The following is a 22,370-nucleotide window of genomic DNA, read 5'->3' as shown; positions in this document are numbered from 1 at the left end:
TGAATAAAGGTGCATTGGGGATCTGGGACATAGGAGCCACCAGGAACGCTGCCTCTGATTCAGAGGCACAACATGCAGGATCTGGTGACACAGAGGCCATCAGAATCTCCCCCTTTTTCGAGGACTACTACTTGTCCTCAGATGATTTAGCCTTCTGCGAGGGCTTGTCTGCCTCGGATTCTGGGACAGAGGAGGAATGTGAAGTCTTATGACCTACACCCTGCAGTTCCTTCAGCCACCAGCCAGTATCCAGTTGCAGGTCAGCAGTGTTCTGGGAAGGGAGCATCCTGAGGGATCCCTTCCTCATCACGAGTCCCAGATGAGGGAGTTGCTTCTCTGGCTGGGGGGTTGGGGACTGACATCCCCTGTGGACAGGTAGTGGGCACTCCTACAGGGGGATGAGAGGCAAACACCCCCCCCCCCCCCCCCCAACCACAAGGAGAGTGGATGTTGTCTGCTGGCCAGACATAGAAGACATGGAGGGCGAAGCCACTGTTACTAAAGTGGACAACATCATCGTAGCAGTAGCATATGTCATTGTCATAACATAATATGTAAGCTATCATATTTCTTATTGGCTTCTTGATATGTGAGGTAATCAAAGGACTTGCATTCCTGGATTTTCTTTTTGCATTTTAAACGGTGCAGTCTGGTGAACAAGGAGGAATGCTCCCCACAGCTGACTCAGAGGAGCATTCATGTGCCACTGTCAGCCACAATCCCTGTAGACTGTGTTGGAATTGCAATGCAAAGGTGGGTGCCCAAATCATATGCATTTGTAGCACCACATGGGAGGAGGAATATATGGCTTGACACCGCAGTGATACACCATCACTTTGACCACCTCAGGCAGCGAGTCACCTTCGAAGACCAAGATGCAGTCTCCATTATGCACGCTGTTGTCTTTTGCTCACCACTGGACACAACAGACAAAATGCACACCTCTTTGCTCCAAATTAGCACGCAACTCATCATCAATCTATAAAAGGACATATCCATGGAAAGTGAAACCCTGGTACCATATTGCAATGGGGGGTTATAGCGACAGGAATTTCATCCAGTTTGTTGCCTGTGTCTAAGTGGGAGAGCAATTGGTAGTTTGCAATGAGAATGGAACCACTTTTCATTTTTGAAATTGTTCCTACTTCTCCAAACCTCCCCTTTACATGTTCAATGAATTGAAAGGCTTTGTAGCCAAAAAGGAATCCCTTTCTGTCCTACAACAAACCAAGTAATCCTTTCTGTCCTACAACAAACCAAGTAATGGGGAGAGTATTTCTCATCTTGTCTCTGAGCCGTGCGGCAACCAGCACAAAAAGTTTAATTCGCTCATTGTGCAAATCTTCAGCCATGGTACCACCCACTCCAAACAGGAGCTCTCCCTATGAGCACCACCCAGCCACACCAACTGTTACCTGACCAATAAACTTGCCGGACCCCAGCCATGAGGGGCACATATTGCTTGGCTTGCATGGGGAGTTTCCAGGTCAGGCACCAACAGTGTGATCCCTGTGTGGTCAAGGGGGGCTACCACTGCGCAAGTACTTGATGAGACCACTCCCCACAATGTAACGGCTACAATGGACTGGAATATACGCCGCATTGGGCAACCTTCTCTGCGTGATCCACTCTTCTGTAAAAAAAAAAAAAAAAAAAAAAAAAAAAAAAAAAAAAAAAAAAAAAAAAAAAAAAAAAAAGGAGGTCTCAAGTCGAACCCAAAGAGGGGACCATAAAATTAATAATGAAAAGGTGTAGAAGCCTGGAAGGTAAGGAAACGAGTGCCCAAAACACAAACAATATCCAAGCACAATCGGCAGCAAAAAGATCATTCAGTAGAAAGGCAGAGAGGGAAAACAAATAATAGAAAGATGGACCTGCAGCATGGAAAGGGACATAGTGCTGCATGGGCTGGTGGCCATGTACTTGCTTTAAAGATGTGAGTCCCCTGAGGGCAAAAGTGTAGATTTGAGATTTTCAAATAATTTTTTCACCACTATTGGTATTTTAATTAATGCCCCTTGGAAATTTATTTCTGGACAGTCCTTGTATTCACTAATGAAAAATGTTAGTAAAGTATGTTTGTTAGGTTTGCCTATCTGTGTAGTTCACTCGGTACCACATTATCAGCTGTACATGTCCTGCGCATTTAGATTAAATTACGAAGGTACAGCTTGCAGTGGAAAGAGTAAAGGTAATCACTCAGCACTCAGTCAACATACTGAATGGTCGACATTCAATTAAACATGAGTGAAACTGTCGCTAAGCTTTCAGACAACAGTATATATATTTGATTGTCAGCTTGGGGAAAGACATTGTCTCGTGGCTTTGCCTGTCAGCCATTCCACGTATCAATTAACACCAGTATTGTATATGAAGAAGGTAGTGAGGCCTCATTACAAAAGAGCCATCATGGCATTAGCCTTCAGCATTCATCACAATCCCTTAGGATTTGAAAGCAGGATAGGAAGACTGGAATGTTATCTTGTCTCCTCTTAATGTTTTATTGGAGACCCATCTCATTCATGTAGCACAGCTCTATGAATAGTAAAGTCTTCACCAATGGATAGAGTATTAAGAAACTTTAACAGATATTTATTTATTTCTTCATTTTATTTTTGTAGCCTAGTATCAGACTATCCAAAAGATGATGCCAAACTTATGATTCCCATTATAAAACAGGATACCAATCCCTATGATTTGTTTTAGAATGTAGTGGTGTGCAATTTATTTAACATCTAAACTTACTCATCAATCCCAATAAAAATAAATAAAAAATACTAACTGTACAATTCTCACAAACCTGAAAGAATAACCAATAATCGTAATTCACATTTGAGAATCATTCAGACAATGCAAAAACTGGTATTACCTATGCAGATTCCTCGTTATGTATATAAAGTAAGTCTACTGCTATGTATACTGATCTTTAGCACTCCTTCATAAGCTGGTTGACAAGCAAAGCATGCAATTATTGGATGGAATTATTGGCAGGTGTATTTAATATATTAATAGACACATATATTACCGACCTTTGTCAGTCTCACAGGTATGGCTCCAATAATTGTACTATGGCAGCAATCTGAAATCATAATAAACTAACGCGGCAGTTTTTAATGTCACAATGCATTTGAACAAAGTCTTTGATACTGTAACAGACTAAGAGAAAAGTAACTTATTTTCATCAAAACGATGTAAAGTGAGTAAAAGTCATGAACATCTGCCATGTCTGGCACTCTGTGATAGATTTGCCCACCTAATGTAGCATGCACCATATTTCAAACTGACGAACTTTGTGAGTATACATGATATTTTTGGGCGCACACATTTTGCTGCTTCTATCAAAAATGACCACACCACCACCTCAAATGCAAATTCATACAACAGTTGAACATAAGTCCTAAACACAATATACAGTGGTGTTCCTTAGGTTTCACAAGAATGGTTCACAGAAGCTTTGTTGGCATTTTTGTAGTATGTGTGCTGAAAGAAGAGAAACAATCACTGGAAGCCGACTTCATGTTGTATCCCAATACTGATACATCAGTATGTAATATGAAATTTCAAATACTCTGGGGCAAGCAATGTGATCCCTTACCCTCTTCTCATAAAATTGTGAGATTAAAAAAGGCATGGCGAGCATACATGATGAAATTGTCGTTCCAAACACGTTTTTGTTTTTACTGCTGTAAAATAAGAATATCAAACCAAAAAATAAATTCCAGTGAACTTAACTTGCATGGACTGACCGCTATTATTTTTAAATCTGTAACCAACATCAACATCAGTTTGTTGTGTGGGCACAACTTACAACATCATGTTAGAGGAAACACTTTCTATGCATCATGCTGTCAGCCGCAAGTAAATTCCCCGATTATGGATGTTTTCATTTTCACTCCATGAAGATTCCAGAAGTATTTCAGTCCTCAATAAAAAATTATGTTGACAACTCTCTTAGCATAGCAATTCCTGGATAAGAACTGAAGATTTTCAGACACCTATGAAAAGAAAGATCAAGTGGGGAGGAGGAGGGGGCAGTGGCTAGGGGGTTGCAAGCAAAAAAGCTTTTTGTCGTCTATCTTGCCTCTACCAACTTGTAAGAGACCTTTATAAAAAAAAAATCATTTTACAAACGTGTGTATCAACATTTGCTTCAATACAATTGCCCACAATTGTGCTTTGCTAATAAAAGGCACAGCCTTCAAATATTTTAGAGGATAGCTAGGAGAAGGCTGGGGGGTTCACACCTCACTTTTGGGTTTCAGCTATCACAATGTGCATCAAGATCTGTAGCTGTAGGTAATCTCATAATATACAAGCTTATGAGTTATTTATGTGTTTCTTTCTTATGAATCAATCATAACACATGTCTAAATAAACATTTATTGTATTACAAATTCTATTTTTCAGCAATTCTAGCAGAAAAGGTGCAACATTTTGATGTGGTGTTGATCCACCTTTGATGTAATTTCATTACTAATTTGCAATGTTCATTTTTACATACTGTGTGCATGGAACCTGCAGTCATTCCGAGAATAAGTGAGTCTCTTTCAAATCAATCACATAGCATACAGTTGTTACCAAATCACAATATACAGAGTACATTTTTTTTTCAAAAATTCAGTCTGTCCACATCCTTTGTTGTGCTAATCCCAACACCTGTCTGGGGTTAGAACCTTTCTTAAATATTTGAGTTGACAGAGGTGGGAGCCAACTCACAAACTGATCTCATTGCAATCTCTGATTATTTGATATGGATGATACTGTTTGTGTAAGGCACACACATGATCTTCAACTGTTCCAAAAAAAATTTAAGTGGTTCATAAAACCTCAAAAATATAAAACTTAGCTGACTTTCGTGTCCTTAAGTATTGCACATGATACACATAAGCTATCAATTATGTGGTGACAAAATTAAGTCTTCAAATTTCAAAGCATACAGCAAGTATTAATCATAACCACTGATGTGTGAAAGCATTGATCACTGATGAGTGGAAGATTCCTGGAATATGTAAGGCACTACCAGCAGTTTCTATACTGGACATTAAAGCACTGAACACTTACTTCTACAATGTACTGACTTTTTTTACAGGTGCTTTTCACAATAACCAAATATGTTCAACAGGTGTTCAATGACTTCTGCTCACTTTATATTTTCTGATTACAGTACTTTTAACATTACAAGGGAAGACACAAATGAAAAAATAATGTTACACTACAAAAATTAGTTTAAAGTATTTTTCCCATCTTCCCACATGAAGAAATTATGTAACTGGATTTCACTATAATATATCATGTCTATGATACTTCAAAGAATGCCAATATTATACATGGGCTATGAAGGAGACAACAGTATGGCACGGTAGATGGTAATGTGGGTGTCTTTAGATCCAACAAGCCCAGAAGATCATATGCTACTACTAATAGAGCTTTAGTTTGTGTGTACAATCCAAGGATACTGACTGACCGAACCAAATGTATAAAATGGGCAAGTTTAGGACCTCTTTCCAAAATTCATTACATTTCATTTGAATTCAATTTCCAAAGTAATAAGTGCAGTGCAAAAACTAAATAGTAGTTGATACATTAGACAAATAATGTTTGAGTAACATGATACTTTTCTTCCTTTATGACTCACCGTGTATTTTATGGTTTCCAGATCATCTATGGACACTTTTTCTACTTCAATGTTATTAACTCCTATTACTAACTTGGAAATAAGTATCATCTGAAGTTTTAATAGCAGAGCAGAGGTTTCTATACTGGAGATTAAAGCACTGAACACTTACTTCTACAATGTACTGACTTTACAGGTGCTTTTTCACAACCACCAAACATGTTCAACAGGTTATTTTTAACTGATGGAAGAACTACTGAGAACAACTTCAAAACATTAAAATCAATGTATATAATTACTGTTTTCCATTCACAAGAGATCCAACATCCCACCAAAATCTTTGTAATACATAATATTACAAGCTACAAAAGCAGGTAATATGTATCTATGACAAAAATAAATAAAGTAACTGTGTACAGCCTACTTACAACTATTTACAGTATGAAAGACACAGGATGCATTTGTACAAAATGAAGGCAATCACAGAATAGCCCGCTGCTGATGTTGGTAAGGACACTCTTCATCATGACATGTTCCACTAAGCTCATATGGACATAGAACCACATTGGGATCCACACCCAAACCACTGTAAAGAGACACAAATTTTGTTACTTTATTTATTACTGCACAGAAACATTTCCACTATTATGAAAATAAAAGCAACCACCACTTCATAAATTATTATGATCAATATCCCTTTTTCAATCCTGAAGTAATGTAATGATTCTTTCCAAACTTTTAAGTGTGAATTAATTTCAATTTTAATAAACCAGGTATGTGAGTATCTGCTTTTAAGAGATTGAAATACATACAAAATTGAACGGTGACAAGAATCTATATGTAAAATTTCGAAGTACAAACCATCATATGAGAATAATCATACTCAAAAAAATTGAAGTAGTAATAGGAGGGGACCAGTTTGGATTTAGAAAGGGAAAAGGAACCAGAGGCACCATCAGCATGGTGAGGGTATTGTCGGAGAGTATCACTGAAGGGAAAATTAAGCAATGGTATGATAAGGGAGAAGAATAATTCAACTTTTGGATGACATGAAAGATGGAAAGAGATACAGCAGACTGAAGGAAGAAACTGAAGACAGGCGACACTGGCATAAGAAATTCTCCTTACGAAGACACAGACCCGTCACTAGGCAGAATACTACATAATAACAATAATAATACTTTCTTGGGCAATAAGACATCCTGCATATTTAAGCTAAAGAAAGCTTCAAACCTGAGCATTTCTCCTATAGTGCATTGAGATTTGAAAACATTTCATGGTATTTTTAGTCAGTCTTCGAACCACATTAATCTTCTAATATGTCAGTAACTCACATGGGTCAATCCATTAAAGTCTCTCAATACCTTCCAACAAACTTATGTTTGTCTTTTGTAATTAAACTAGCAATTTCTAATGAATAATTTGTGTCAATGCCTCTCATCCATTCACAATCTCTAATGTGCAATACTTATGGTCAAAGTACAGATGTATAAATAATATTGAATTACATTCCGACAAGTAGAACAACAAAGCGGTATACAAAGGACTATGATCTTTGACAAAATAAAAGAATAGTTATTTAGATAAAGTGTAGAAGACATAGATGTATCATAACACATTTTAAGAAAAATTGTTTTGCATCTAGTCTCAGTCAGAGGCAAACAAAATAATTACTGCAGGTTTACAAGTCACACTACTAAACCATCAAATGTAGTGGCACTTTTGTTACATGCAAAATCTAGTTAAATATGGCTACGTAGGTTATGATGACCAATAAGTGACTCACCTCCACCACAACAAATAGAAATGGCAACTGCTATTTATCGTAACACATTACAATTGCTGTGTGCCACAAGTAGGAGATGTATTATTAAAAGATGTTCAGACGCCAGAATTCTTATACTCATCAACAATGAAGGGGTTATAATACAATGAAAAGCAAGTGAGGTTACTACCAGATTATCTACAACAATAACATCATGCACTTAATTTTGTTAATGATAATTTAATATCAGAACATACAGCCTCATGTTGAATACGATTTAAATGAACTGTTTAAGGAATTCTTGGGATCACAGACAGATATAGCTGCCTTGGGCTGTGGTCACAATGGCACCAACAACAGTGGATTCAACCGATGACAGATACTGGCCGAATACAGCTGTTCTTCACAAGTCAGTATGCCAGTGGGCGTTCAGAATACAGACAATATCATTGCCCTAATATCCAGACTACGGATGACAGACAGTGAAAGATCAGAAATTTTAGGCATAAATTAGAACCTGAAAAATAATTTGTTCAAGTGAGATGGTTGACTTACCTTAATGTTCAAAGTTAATTGATTTTTCTGGGTTGTGGTAGGTAGGCATTAGATGTCTATGCATTGTTATCACTTAGGGTCATGATTCTTTTGTATGAAGTGGCTTGCAAATGTGGTATGTGTTTTCACTTTTTAGAGCTTTAGGGACTTATTGTTGTGTTGTCTTCGTCTTCATCATCATCATCTCATCCCCATTAACATGCAAGTTGCCAAAGTGGCGTCAACTGAAAAGACTTGCACCAGGCAACCAGTCCACCTGACAGGAGGCCCTAGCCACACAAAATTTCATTTCAATGCTTTAGGTGTTGAGAGTACCTTATTATAAAATTCGTGTCTCTCTTTCACACACATGCTGAATGACACTCACTGAATGTTAACTGACACGTCTATTCTGCTGAATTTATTTGTAGCTGTGCAGAGTGTTTATAACCATGCTTTTTGATGTCACCGTTAATCATTTCAAGTGCATAATAGAACATTTCTCTCTTTATCTCATATTTGTAAAATTTGTGTTGTTCTTTCAATAGCTGAGGAAAGAATCTACGGTATTTGCCAGAGTCTTTAATACAGACATAGCTCATTTGCAAGCATATTTTTAATAAAAAAAACCGCAATGCAGTACTCCCCAACAAGCACGGACACCACACCTGTTTTTATCTCTCTTATTGTCAATCCATAATGTTCCCCAGGTTTTCATTCCTGCCTTTCTACTGCATGCCCATTTACAACTCCACTAGTATGGTCACAAAATTTTTGTGGCACTCTGCAGCGGCAGTTGCAACCATTTTGACTGTAGTGCACAATACCCATGTATCCATCCAAACTTTCCATCACATTTCAACATTATTTAAGACGCATATTACCATATTTTACATCCACGTCTATTCACTCCTGCTCCACAAATTGGTCTTTTCATTTGACATGAAGCAACTTATTTTCATGTGTACAATAATTGCAGACTAATATCCCCATGCAACAGAACCATTCTACAGCTGGAAGTATAATTTTCCCTTTGGACTCTAATCTTCCAAACCTTCAAATTGTTAGACACAACCATGTAGCCATCTAGCATTTTAACTTGCCCATTTTCCACACCTCTTCCACACCCTTACATAGAGTTTTTCCTTTTTCCATCTTCAAATACCAACCAGTGTTATTTCTAATTCATCTTATCACACCCTGGTGTCATTTGTACTCCCCTGCAGTAGGGGGAGAGGAGGAGTGTTGGAGATGGGTGCTCCACCAACCCCACAGGCAGTCAATGGCACCAAAAAGCCCCACCTTATAGGGAAGAATACAAACCACATACAAGGGGAAAATTTAACACCAGGTCAGCCGAGCTGGTGTTGTCTGCCAGCACCACGAGGGGCATGTCAGGAAGATTAAGATGCCACCTCAATGCAGCCAAATTAGGGCAGTCTATGACTAAATGGGCCACTGTCAGACAAGCTCCGCATTAGCAGTGAGGGTGATCCTCACGTCTGACAATGTGGACATCGATCAGTCAAGTGCGGCCAATGCGGCGTCTACAGAGGTTGGTGGATTTCCTGCAAGAAGCACGCAGCGGAGACTGCCACACGGCTGTGGTCTTCTTAATTGATCTCAGTTTTTTTGGGAGGATCAGACCATTCCAAGTTATAGACTTCCAACAATCGATGGCATGTAAATGATCAAAGGTCCGGTTCTGCAACTCCCATTTCCAGAATCTGCATCCTGATGGCCATCTTGTCCTACCGGTCAGCTCATTCATTTCCCTAATGACCAGGAGTCCAAACAGAAATGACTGGTCACCCAGCTTGACAGAGGTCTGAGACACGATCCAGTGGGTGAGAAGAGTAGTGCTGGTCTATAGCCTGAAGGCTGCTAAGGGAATCACTACTACTCTTGCCAGTGCAAAAATGAACATTGCTAAAGACTAACTTAATGGCCATCAATTCAGCAATGAAGACACTGCAGCCATTTGGCAGAGTGGAGTTCACTACACTGTGAAAGTGTGTATGCAAAGCCTGTCTGTCCATCAACTGTTGAGCCATCAGTGGATGCCACTTCTGAACCCAGATACTTCTGAAGGACAGCCAATAACAGGCGGCAAAAAATCTTTTGAACCAAAAGAGACTTTGATGCAAATCCGAGGTTGGAGCACAACCCATGGGGCCAAACATGGTGTATCCCTGTCCAAAGGCAACAATGGAGGAAGTTGCAGTTCAGGATGGGCACACTTAGTATGTTCATCAATTGTAAATCCAATTCTGGACTGCCATTGTGGGTAGTGAATGCCCCTTCCAGGGAAAAGGACACGGTAGTTGGGATGCTCAGAGAAGCTACAAACACGTACTGAGTAATTCAGCAGCTGTTGTTGGCACCTGATACATAATGGAGGGCCTCCAATCTTGACTAGTAGGCTGTTCACAGCACTAGTTCATAAGGTTCTTGTCACAAATTGGACTCCACAATGATGAAAGGGGTCCAGTATCCACAATTCTGAGGGTGATGCTGAACCATATGCAAGACACCCATAATCAAGACTGGGCACAATCAGGGCTTTGTAGAGCTGCAAAATGATAGAGCGATCTGCACACCAGTTAGTGTTATTGAGGCAGCGAAGAGTATTGAGGTGTCGACAAAACTTTCACTAAAATTGGCGAAGGGGGGGAGAAACCACATAAACCAGGAATCTAAGACTAGTCCCAGACTGTGGTGCATATCAACTACAAGGAGTAATTGATCATCTAGGTAAAGCTCTGGGTGTGAGTGGGCAATACGACAGTGAAAGAAGTGCATGAAAAGTCTTGGCGGCTGAAAACCAAAAGCCATGGGTGAGAGCTGATGACTGCACATTTTGAATGGCACCCTGTAGGCGATGCTCAGCAACAAGCATACTAGAGGAACAATTATAAAATTAAAAATTGTTGGCATACAAGAAGGGTGACACTGAAGACTCACAGCCATCACTAGACCACTTACAGCCAAGAGTAAGAGGGGAACACTCAGTATAGAGCCCTGCAGGACCCTGTTCTCTTGGGTATGTGGAGGGTACTGAGTGAAGCACCCACTTTAACCTCGAACATTCGGTGCAACAAAGTTCTTGCAAAAATTGGGAGTGGACCCCAGAGAGCCCACTCGTGTAATTTGGTAAGGATGCGGTGATGCCATGTCATGTCATGTCATATCATATCATAAGCCTTCTGTAGGTTGAAAAAGACAGCAATGAGGTCCTGATAACATGCGAAGACCCTCCACATGGTGGACTCCAGGAGAACCAAATTATCAGAAGCCTTTGCAAACACCGCCCAAGAGATGCAGCCAAAACGTCCCGACATTAAAGGAGCTAACACAACTGCTTGCTCACTATGCACTCGAGCAACTTACTGAGTAAGATGGTAAGGCTGACTGGGCAATAACTGCTCATCGAGGGATTCTTACCCGATTTCAGTAACAGAACTAACATGCTTTCTCGCAACTGAAATGGGAACCCACCAACATTGCAGATCCAATAAAAGAGGGCAAGGATGTGATGCTGACAATCCACTGAAGACGTTTCAGCAATTGGTTGTGGCTGCAGTCTGGCCCTGGGACCACATCAAGGCAATGAGCTAGGGCACTGGAAGTTCCCATTCATTGAATGGAGCATTGTATGGCTCCAAGTGGAGGGCAGTAAACGTTAAGCACTTTCCCTGCCCCCATTTTTTACGAGCCGAAAGGCAGGATAGTAGTTCTCAGATGCAGACGTGCAAGCGAAATGCTCAGCAAAATGTTCGACAACAGTGTCTAAATCAGTATAAATGGCATCATCTACAGAAATACTTCATACACCTGCAGGGAACTGGATCCCATACAGTCATCTAATCTTTGCCCATACCTGTGATGGAAAGGATGTAATCCAATGGTGGAAACGTACTGTTGCCAGGATTCTTGCTTTTATTGTTTTATAAGGTAGTGAATATAGACACAGAGCTGTTTAAAGGCAGTGAGGTGCTCTAGTGAAGTGAGCCACTTATGGCACCGGAAAACCCGCCTGCAATCTCTAAAGGCCATAGCGATCTCTGGGGTCCACCAGAGTACCATCTTCCCACAGTGGATTCCGAGGAAGAAGGATTGGCTTTATTGCCTGCTAAAATAAGTCCTGTGTGTACCCACGTTGAAGTGTGGGGGCACCGGAGTTCAAGAGGAAAATATCAAATGGTGGCAGTAAAGTTTCAATGTCTTGTCAGCAATAATTGTTCTACCCCACAACGTGTTGCAGTCACCGAAGACTAGGAATGGTGGGAGGAGTTGAGAGAGTAATGCAGACAGAGCATTCTTGGATATGACATTATCGGGAGAGAGAGAAACATTACAGATGGCAAAATTCTGATGTGTCCGTAGCCGAACAGCCACAGCCTCCTGTGGAGTATCAAGAAGCATAAGATCACTGTTTATAGGGTCCAGCACATACATACAATCTCCACCCGATACCCTCTCATAGTCAGTGCAGTTCCTAAAATAACCTCGGTAGCAACAAATTGCAGGGGTCAGAATTGCTGGAGACCATGTTACCCGGACGGATATACAGAATGCAGAGTATGAGCCTAAAAGCTACTGTAGCTCTGGCAGGTGGTGGAAAAATCTGTTACAATTCCACTGGAGGACAAGACAGTCTGAATACTGTGGGCGCATGAAGGGACTGGAGGGGGGGGGGGGGTCATGTACTGCCACAACTTGTAATGTCAGAGGATACACTGACATAGATTCTGTGGCACATGGCCTGGAGAGATCTGATGCATCAGGGGCCACTGGGACCTGCACCTTGGTGACAGAAAGAGTACATGCAGAATCAAATGACATGGGGGCCACCAAAGTTTCCTTCATCTTAGAGGACTTCCTTTTGTCCATCTTGCCCTCCTTTCTCCTTAGAAGACGAGTACTGAAAAGGTTTCCTTGAATTTGTTTCAGGCACAGGAAAGGAACGAGAAGTCCGACATACAGCACCTTTTGGTTCCTTCAGCCACCATGTGGCGTCTAGCTGTGGACCAGCAGGAACTAAATAAGCTGGATGAGGACAAGGAGCCACCAGCTGCAGGATGAGGACCCCTGTCCCCGCCAGGTGGAGCCAATGCTCCCAAATTGGATGCAGTGGAAGCACCAGGAGGGTCAAACTGACAGGGGGGGAGGGGGCGAATGTATCAACAGGTGGCTCTGAGGGCCCACTGTAAGAGGCATAGCAGAGGAAGGCACCATTGACAGAGAAGGTGTAGCTATAGTGTAAGACTTCACTGAAACTTCCTGCACGTCTCGCAGCAGTCCATACTGCAATAGGTGGTTATTCAGGCTTTTGACAGCTGTCCAAATTAATATGACTGGACAATGTAATTCTGAAGGCCCTCACAAACAACCTGTTACGGAATTTTTGATTCTGTGGTGGATGACAGTGTGGCCCCTTCATGTGTCAGTGTTAATACATAAGAACCCACATACACCTTCGAAATATGAAATACATAATGAACAATCTGCAGTCATTTTCCTCAATAAAAAACTAAGGTAGGAGGAGCTCTTCAAAATACAGAGGAAAAAGGGATTGGATTGATGGTGTTAATGGGACCAAATTGGTTGTCATCAAACTCTTGATACTGCGAACGAGCCAAAGAGTTTCCTCTAGAAGGTAAGGGTAATTAGCTGATTTAGTACTTAACAAATTCATCCAGGTTGATGAAACAGGTAGGAGGAATAGTGAAACAGCCATAGAAGAAATAATAAAATACTGTGACGTGAGGGAGGCAAAAGCTACTGCAAGCACTCTGAGGCTTGCCATGTAACAGGTGCCACCCTGTCCCCCTTTTTCCCCAGATAACTGGAAAATGTTGTCAAGATGATCAAATCAACAAAATGGCCAGAAAAAGTACAAAGATACTCATAAGTTAAAAAATAGTAACACAAGCTTAAAAACTGAACATCAGTGACCAGGTAGGGTTGATCACCCCTCTGATACTATACAACAACCAGTAAGACAACATCGACAATGGCTCAGAAGTATACGTTACATCCCCAGTGCCTTGCTGGACAACATACCTCAGCAAAGAGGTGTCAACTGCGATCTACATTGCAGGCACAGCCATTCAGCAAGGCAGACATTGACAGTCTCCTCCACAGTGTACAGCACATGGGGAAGCCTTTGATTGGTATCAGAGGAGGATGTGTCAATTGTCGGATGACATCCTGCTCTGCGAACCAATAAGAAAGCAGCTCAATGTCAGCCAATCACACCAAGTATGTGTATCCCTCTGCGTGCGATCACAATCGGCCCTGACAGGCCTCTGCAGCAGTCTTCAGTGAGCCTGCAGCCGGAGTTCAGTGAGTGTCACCATCGAAAATCTTTGGACACCTACCCTGAAGGTGGCTTATAACTTTCTTTGTATTTCTTTGTTACAACATTCAGTTGGTTGTGACACTACACTGGCACAGCTATACTGAAGTGATGAGCTACATGTTAGTTAGCCATGTCACAAAAGTACACAAACCGCACTGTAGGATAGAATGTAAGATGTTTTGGTAGTTTCAAGGATTGCCGGACAGCAAGGAAACTGAGATACTAACGACATATTTGCTATCAACAGGACACTGCAACTGCAACAAGGTGGGACAACTTCTCTAAAGATGAGTCAATGGAGCAATGTGGCACAAGCAACAAAAAAGTGACAATTTAACTTCTAGGCAAAATGATCTAAAGGAAGACTGCCACATGGCTGTTGTCCTTCTAATAACATAAAACTTACCGGCAGTGGCTTGCTCTACATTGCCAGGAGTTAGTTATACAGAGTCACCTCCTGCTCACAGGTTACAGTACCACTATTTCCAGGGAGTACCCCTTCAGTGACCACCTTGACGAAGTGTTATTGAACTTCAGTCACTATCAGAATTCACAACAATATGAATAGCTGCTAATCTTGCATGCCAGAGATAAGATAATGATTAATCAACATCAAAGGATGTAAATAGTGGTACTGATTTACAGCCAGCATGCTGGTTAAGGAATCATTACAAAGTACTAAACTCACATTACTGAGTAAATATATGGAATAGAGCTTAATTTCACTGTGGAAACACTGCACTCAATTTGCACTCATTCACAGCAAGAAGCACTGTTTGCTGCCACTAATCTCTGTGCACGGACTTGAGCAATTGAGCAATCAGTACAAATTATTTTTTAAAAGGACTACTAAGTGAGCATCAAAAATCACTATCTTTGCAGAGCTGAGGTGTATCACATCCTTTGGATCAAGTTATGCTACAACCCAAACACAAAAAGAAAAAAAAATCAGAGCTTGCATTGTTCTATGCAGTATTACAGCAGTAATCTGGGTAATAATATTGAATTTCTCATTTCACACATCTTTCAAGGAAATCAACTAAACATGCACAAAAAGCTTTTTGTACATGACATGTGATTGAAAGGTTTTTAATCTGCTGTAAGGACTCCAGTACAATATATGTATCTGCAGAAACAAACAAGCCATTCTCTATTAGTACTTACATTTTGTTCAGTGTGTGGTAGTCAGGAATAGAAATATGTTGGACTGTCCCTTAGAATGGGAAACAGCTCAGGAACAATGTATTCGTAATTACTATATGATTAATTTGAGTTTCATGTTGGAGGATTAATTTCTTTCTACAGAATGTAGGCAAATCATCATCAGTGCACAATAATAGATCTTTTGGGGAATCCTGTGAGGCAATCAGAGTTAAATGGGTAGACCAATCCCATTAACTTATTTCAAAGAAAATGAAGAGGTGCATCCCCCAGTGTTTCTCCCCCCCTTTCATCATCATCATCATCATCATCCTCCAGCACTGGTGGACAATGAAACAGAAATGTATCACATTTTGAGAAAGATGTTGGAGTGGCAGAAAATCTCACTTAACAAAGCTGTCCCAGTTGCTTACAGCCCTCCTCCTTACCCCCTCCCATCATGTTTTGTCCATCATAATGGAGCATTTACAAGCTAATGCAGGATAGTGACTACATTGTGTTCCAGGTTCTGTAATCTGTACTGAGTATAAGTGACATATACAAACTTTAATTAATTAATGGAAAATCTCATATAAAGATGTGAAACAATTACTAACAAAGAGATAGAGGGGCTGGCCAGTACTTACCTCAGCTCAGTACAGCCAATAGAAACACAAAAAACAACTGAAAATTTAAGTTCCTAGCTTCCGGAATAAATGTTTCTTCATCAGGGAGGAGAGAGGGGAAAGAAAGGGAAGAAGGGCAAGTGGATTTAGTTACTCACAACCCAGGTTATGAAGCAACAGGGAAAGGAAAACAGGGAAGGTAGCAAGGATGGAGGCATGGTTGTCAGAGGGAAGCCAAAGATATTCTACTGTAGGTACTGTGCCAGCTTCAAACCAAAGAGGATGCATACAGAAGTAAAGAGGTGTATAATATAAAGATGTAGGATGAAAAGATGCATGAATGGCTAAAGAGGAAAGGGAAAGAGGAGAAGACTGAAAAGTAAATGGGAGTGAGGTTGTTTAACGTAGGTTCAGTCCAGGGGGATGGCAGGATGAAAGGATGTGCTGGAGTGCAAGTTCCCATCTCCGCAGGTCAGAGGGACTGGTGTTGGGTGGGAGAAGCCAAATGGCACATACGGTGTAGCAGGTTCCTAGGTCCCTAGAATTATGCTGGAGGGCATGCTCCGCTACTGGGTATTGGACATCTCCTAGGCGGACAGTTCGTCTGTGTCCATTCATGCGCTCAGCCAGTTTAGTTGTTGTCATACCAATGTAAAAGGCTGTGCAGTGCAGGCATGTCAGCTGATAAATGACATGCGTAGTTTCACACGTGGCCCTGCCTTGAATTGTGTATGTTTTACCAGTAGCGGGGCTTGAGTAGGTGGTTGTGGGGGGATGCATGGGGCAGGTTTTGCTGCGGGGTCAGTTACAGGGGTAGGAGCCACTGGGTAGAGAAGGTAGTCTGGGAATATTGTAGGGTTTAACAAGGATGTTACGGAGGTTAGGGGGATGACGAAAGGCAACTCTGGATAGTGAGGGGAGAATTTTGTCAAGGGATGATCTTATTTCAGGGGTTGACTTGAGAAAGTCATATCCCTGGCGGAGTAATTTATTGATGTATTCAAGGCCAGGATAATATTGGGTGACAAGGGGGATGCTTCTGTGTGGTCTGAGGGTAGGAATATTGTTGTTGGACGGGGAGGAATGTATTGCTCGGGAGATCTGTTTGTGGACAAGGTCTGCAGGATAGTTGCGTATGCATCCTCTTTGGCTTGAAGCTGGCACAGTACCTACAGTAGAATATCTTTGGCTTCCCTCTGACAACCATGCCTCCCTCCTTGCTACCTTCGCTGTTTTCCTTTCCCTGTTGCTTCATAACCTGGGTTGTGACTAACTAAATCCACTTTCCCTTCTTCCCTTTCTTTCCCCTCTCTCCTCTCTGATGAAGGAACATTTATTCCAAAAGCTAGGAACTTAAATTTTCGGTTGTTTCTTGTGTTTCTATCGGCTGTACTGAGCTGAGGTAAGTACTGGCCAGCCCCTCTATCTCTTTGTTAATATACAAACTTTACTCCAATGTTGCATACACTTCGGAAAAATAGAGAAAAACTGACCAACATATGCCACAGCAGTTTTGTAAGCAAATTCTACAGTTGTTACTTGTTAACAGCCGAGCAGGTGCCAAAAATTGACTAGAATAATTATGTAGGATACACTCACCTGTCAGTCTTGATATGTTCCAAAGGGGAAACATATTTCTGCAACTTGCGTGGTGTGTGTAGCTTTGACTGAGAACTACAAACATCACTACTCTTACGTTTCACCCCAGTTGTCACTTCTTCCACTTCACTTTCGATGTAACATTTCTGAGTTTTTTTATCTGCACTATTTTCCATTGGTCTACTCTCAACACTTGCTTCAGTCCGTCCACTTTGATCTGCATTTCTGACTGGAGACCGCATGTCAATACCATTTACATCCTCTGAATCAGAACCTTTCACTTTTCCTGTCTTTAAGTCAGGAGAGTCAGACTGACTTTCATCAAAACTGATCTCACACATATCACTAGCTTCAACACCAGACAATGGCATTTCGGTAACTGAGGTTTCATCACCTGATTTTGCGCATTTGGAATTTAGCCTCTTAGCTTGGACAGACAGCTGCTTAACTTTCTCTACTAATAACTGGCTACATCCGGATGGAACCCTGTAAATATCAAATAGGATTATTTCAGGATTCATTTGTTGTACTTTCTGTATCTACACCAAGTAACTAAAAGAGATTTAAATGAATATGTACAGTAGCACCAAAACATTAACCAATACTTGGCATAATGGGCTGTCACAGGTTAACAAGAAGCGAGAGTGAACTTCCAACACTATCAGTAAATTTAATTTTTAAATAAAAAAAATTCTAACAGACTGCTTTGAACAGAAATACTTAGTACCATTAAAACGAAGAGCAGATGTAAACTTACAAAAATGTGAATGACATGCTTCATTCTTTATACACTTACTTGTAAGATCCTCCAACAGTTTTCTGCCCAAAACGGTGACATTCACGCACAAGAGAGTTATAATTATTAAATCTTTTATTTATACGCTGCCTAGCTTCTTTTGCATGGTTCCGCATTTCACTTAAAATTTTCTTCTGTCTCAACAGCCTTTCTTCTGCCATCTGCAGTTTAGCCCTTAGTTGCTCTATCTCATCTTCACAATCACTTTCCACTGTTTTCTCTTTTTCTATCTGCTGCAGCAAGTTTGATAGTTCACTCATATCGTCCAGTACTGCACACCTTTGACAAATCAGGAATTTAATTACAAGTATTGTTTTAAAACAATAAAAAGTACATTGTAATATAATTTTTTACTTGAAGTAAAAAAGAGTTAACAGTACTGAAACTTATAAGCGATGTCTATTAACCAGCATCAAACTATGTACAACTGGAGCAGGATTGACAGAGAGAAATCAAATATGATTCACTAATTCTCCAGCTATCAGAATTTCCAGGAGGGAATTAGAAAAAAGGGAAGGCAGCACAGCACAAAAAATGAAGCATGGTATACTTGTAACTGAGTGAATGAAACTACACTCTAAATCAGAATAGAAAGAACATGTAAACTTATAACCAACATATTTGGCAGAAACGTATCTTACAGACCAATTTTCAACAGCCACCATAGCACTTTTCTGCTTATAGACATATTACGTGTGTGTGTGTGTGTGTGTGTGTGTGTGTGTGTGTGTGTGTGTGTGTGTGTTGTTTTCCATTGATCGTGACCAGGCCAAATATCTCACTAAATAAGTGTCAAACGAAAAAACTAGACAGAACGAAACTTGTCTAGCTTCAAGAGGGAAACCAGATGGCACTATGGTTGGCCCACTAGATGGCGCTGACATAGGTCAAACTGCGTTTTTTTTTTAAATAGGAACCCCCATTTTTTTAAATTACGTATTATGTAGTACATAAAGAAATATGAATGTTTTAGTTGGACCACTTTTTTGCTTTGTGAGACACGGCGCTGTAATAGTCACAAACATATGACTCACAATTTTAGACGAACATTTGGTAACAGGGAGGTTTTTTAAATTAAAAGACAGAACATTGGTACGTTTGAACATTTTATTTTGGTTATTCCAATGTGATACATGTCCCTTTGTGAACTTATCATTTCTGAGAACGCATTCTGTTAGGTGTGTGATTACCTGTAAATATCACACTAATGCAATAAATGCTCAAAATGATGTCTGTCAACCTCAATGCATTTGGCAATACGTGTAACAACATTCCTCTCAACAGCGAGTTCGCCTTCCGTAAAGTTTGCACATGCATTGACAATGCGCTGACGCATGTTGACAGGCGTTGTCGGTGGATCATGATAGCAAATATCCAACTTTCTCCACAAAAAGAAATCGGGGGACATCAGATCCGGTGAACATGCGGGTCATGGTATGGTGCTGCGACGACCAATCCACATGTTATGAAATATGCTGTTCCATACCGCTCACCCGCACGCGAGCTATCTGCCGCACATCCATCATGTTGGAAGTACATCGTCATTCTGTCATGCAGTGACACATGATGTAAAATCGGTAGAACATTACGTACGAAATCAGCATACATCGCACCATTTAGATTGCCATCGATAAACTGGGGGCCAATTATCCTTCCTCCCATAACGCCGCACCATAGATTAACCCGCCAAGGTCGCTGATGTTCCACTTTTCAATCATCATGGGTTTTCCGTTTTCCAATACTGCATATTATGCCGGTTTACATTATCGCTGTTGGTGAATGACGCTTTGTCGCTAAATAGAATGCATGCAAAAAATCTGTCATTGTTCCGTAATTTCTCTTGTGCCCAGTGGCAGAACTGTACACAATGTTCAAAGTCGTCGCCATGCAATTCCTGGTGCATAGAAATATGGTACGGGTGCAATCAATGTTGACATAGCATTCTCAACACCGACGTTTTTGAGATTCCCGATTCTCATGCAATTTGTCTGCTACTGATGTGCGGATTAGCCGCGACAGCAGCTAAAACACCTACTTGGGCATTATTTGTTGCAGGTCATGGTAGACGTTTCACATAGGGCTGATAACTTCCTCTTTCTTTAAATAACTTAACTATCCGGCAAACAGTACGGATACTTGGATGACGTCGTCCAGGATATCAAGCAGCATACATAGCACACAACTGTTGGGCATTTTGATCACAATAGCCATATATCAACACAATATCGACCTACTCCGCAATTGGTAAATGCATCACAAAGCAAATACTGTCCGCACTGGCGGAATGTTACGTGGTACCACGTACTTATACGCTTGTGACTATTACAGCACCATCTATCACAAAGCAAAAAAGTGGTCCAACTAAAACATTCATATTTCTGTATGTACTACATGAATATGTAGACCTATGGCAGCGCCGTTTAGCTGACCAACCATAGCGCCATCTGGTTTCACACACACACACACACACACACACACACACACACACACACACTCTTCTTGCTTCATCCGAGTTCTATGCAAGATTTAAGTGGCAACTATGAAATGTAACCTTGAATCACACAGTAAAGAAACTAGTAAACACTTAAAATTACCGGAAAAATTGTTTACAAATATGATGGCCAATAAATTTTGGAAAGTGAAGCCACAAGATCAGGAACTGAATATCTGAAGAACCAACATTAACATTTTACATAAATACTTTATATCTTCACATTGAAAATCAGTCCATTACTAAAATAATTTCAAAGTATGTCTTCCACATGAAAAGTGATGCTATCTGAACAGTTTTGGAGTAGTTTTGAAAATCTGCCTGTTTATGCTTTCTAGGCTGCTGATTATGATTTTCAAATTTTTCATCTTTGATATTAAAACATTCTTTTGAAAAGATCAGACACTTTCTATGTCAACTTGCTAGGATATCTTGAGTTTTTCGATACAATGCCTTACCAAATGTCACCACACAAATTCTGACAAAATTCTTCAGTCTTTTCCATTGCACACAACAAGCTGTGATGATTATTTCACATGGAACAACTTTGATGACTTCTTCCAATAGTGCCGATCACCCTGGAAATTCTGCCGGGTCTTTGATTTTATTATGAAGCCACAAAAATTCAGGCATGGAAGGAAGACCTTCTGAAGACAGGTAAATATTACAAAGATCTATAGGGGGGCAATTACAATTTTTGGGATGATACATTCACCTCCATTTTTTGAAGCATTGTGCACACCACAAAACTGAATGTAAGCTCTAAATTGCCATAAAGAAACTGGAAAGCATTGCCCACAAACTTTCAGAGACACACTGATGGTTGGTGTCAAAACAAAGCTTTAGTTTAAGTTAACAGAACTTCAATATGAAGTAACTTCCCTGAGGCATATTTTATACAATGAGGAAACTTCCTGCAATGGCGAAAGAACTGAATTTAGCCTCTCCTCCTTAATACTGTGTTTTCTTCCATGTTATTGAACTGATGTTTCTGCTTCGGCGCAGCAGCCACAGCAGAAGTAGCAATGAAGGCAGAAGCATCAGGAACAAGCTATATGTATCCTTGCAGAAAATTGTCTGGTGGCAGGTACGATGTTTTAGTGAAGTCTGGAACCATATGCTTTTGAAGATTTCTCCTAACACCAACAACTCAATGTAAATCTGTAACCTTTTCAAGCAGGAACTGGCAAATTATTTGGATATGATGCTATTAGTATTTCACTTTCACACCTTATAGGAAGCTGCACTTTCACAGCTTCTTTTTTGCCAGACCAAATGTCACCTTCAATATTGTCCATCAGTTTCTCCAGAGAAAACTGACAATTCTGAGAATTTGTACGAGAAGGAAAAAAATATTTGCACTGATGGCTGAATTTCACTCCTGGAACAACCAGAAGTCGCAATGGTTGAGCAGAATGCTATTCCATGCCCACCTGCTGAA

General features: G+C 40.5%; 1 protein-coding gene across 6 annotated transcripts in view; it reads right to left on the bottom strand.

Moving 5' to 3' along the window:
* LOC126354013 (uncharacterized) overlaps nucleotides 1–22,370 on the bottom strand; it is a 114,208-nt gene that overhangs the window by 22,567 nt on the left and 69,271 nt on the right. For 2 of the 6 annotated variants that reach the window (XM_050003331.1, XM_050003325.1), the window contains exons 4-7: nucleotides 18,439–18,717; nucleotides 17,643–18,128; nucleotides 6,043–6,200; nucleotides 3,030–3,095 (exon numbers count right to left, since the gene is read on the bottom strand). In XM_050003331.1, coding sequence (XP_049859288.1) covers nucleotides 6,095–6,200; nucleotides 17,643–18,128; nucleotides 18,439–18,717 — 871 coding nt within the window. In that variant the 3' untranslated portion in view covers nucleotides 3,030–3,095; nucleotides 6,043–6,094. The remainder of the gene's footprint in view (nucleotides 1–3,029; nucleotides 3,096–6,042; nucleotides 6,201–17,642; nucleotides 18,129–18,438; nucleotides 18,718–22,370) is intronic. The other 4 variants (XM_050003330.1, XM_050003327.1, XM_050003329.1 and 1 more) reach the window with 2 other exon arrangements.

Source organism: Schistocerca gregaria, chromosome 3 (assembly GCF_023897955.1).
Source record: "Schistocerca gregaria isolate iqSchGreg1 chromosome 3, iqSchGreg1.2, whole genome shotgun sequence".
Taxonomy (NCBI): Eukaryota; Metazoa; Arthropoda; class Insecta; order Orthoptera; family Acrididae; genus Schistocerca; species Schistocerca gregaria.
Note: the sequence above shows the minus strand (reverse complement) of the source record. Positions and strands in the feature narration are given on the sequence as shown.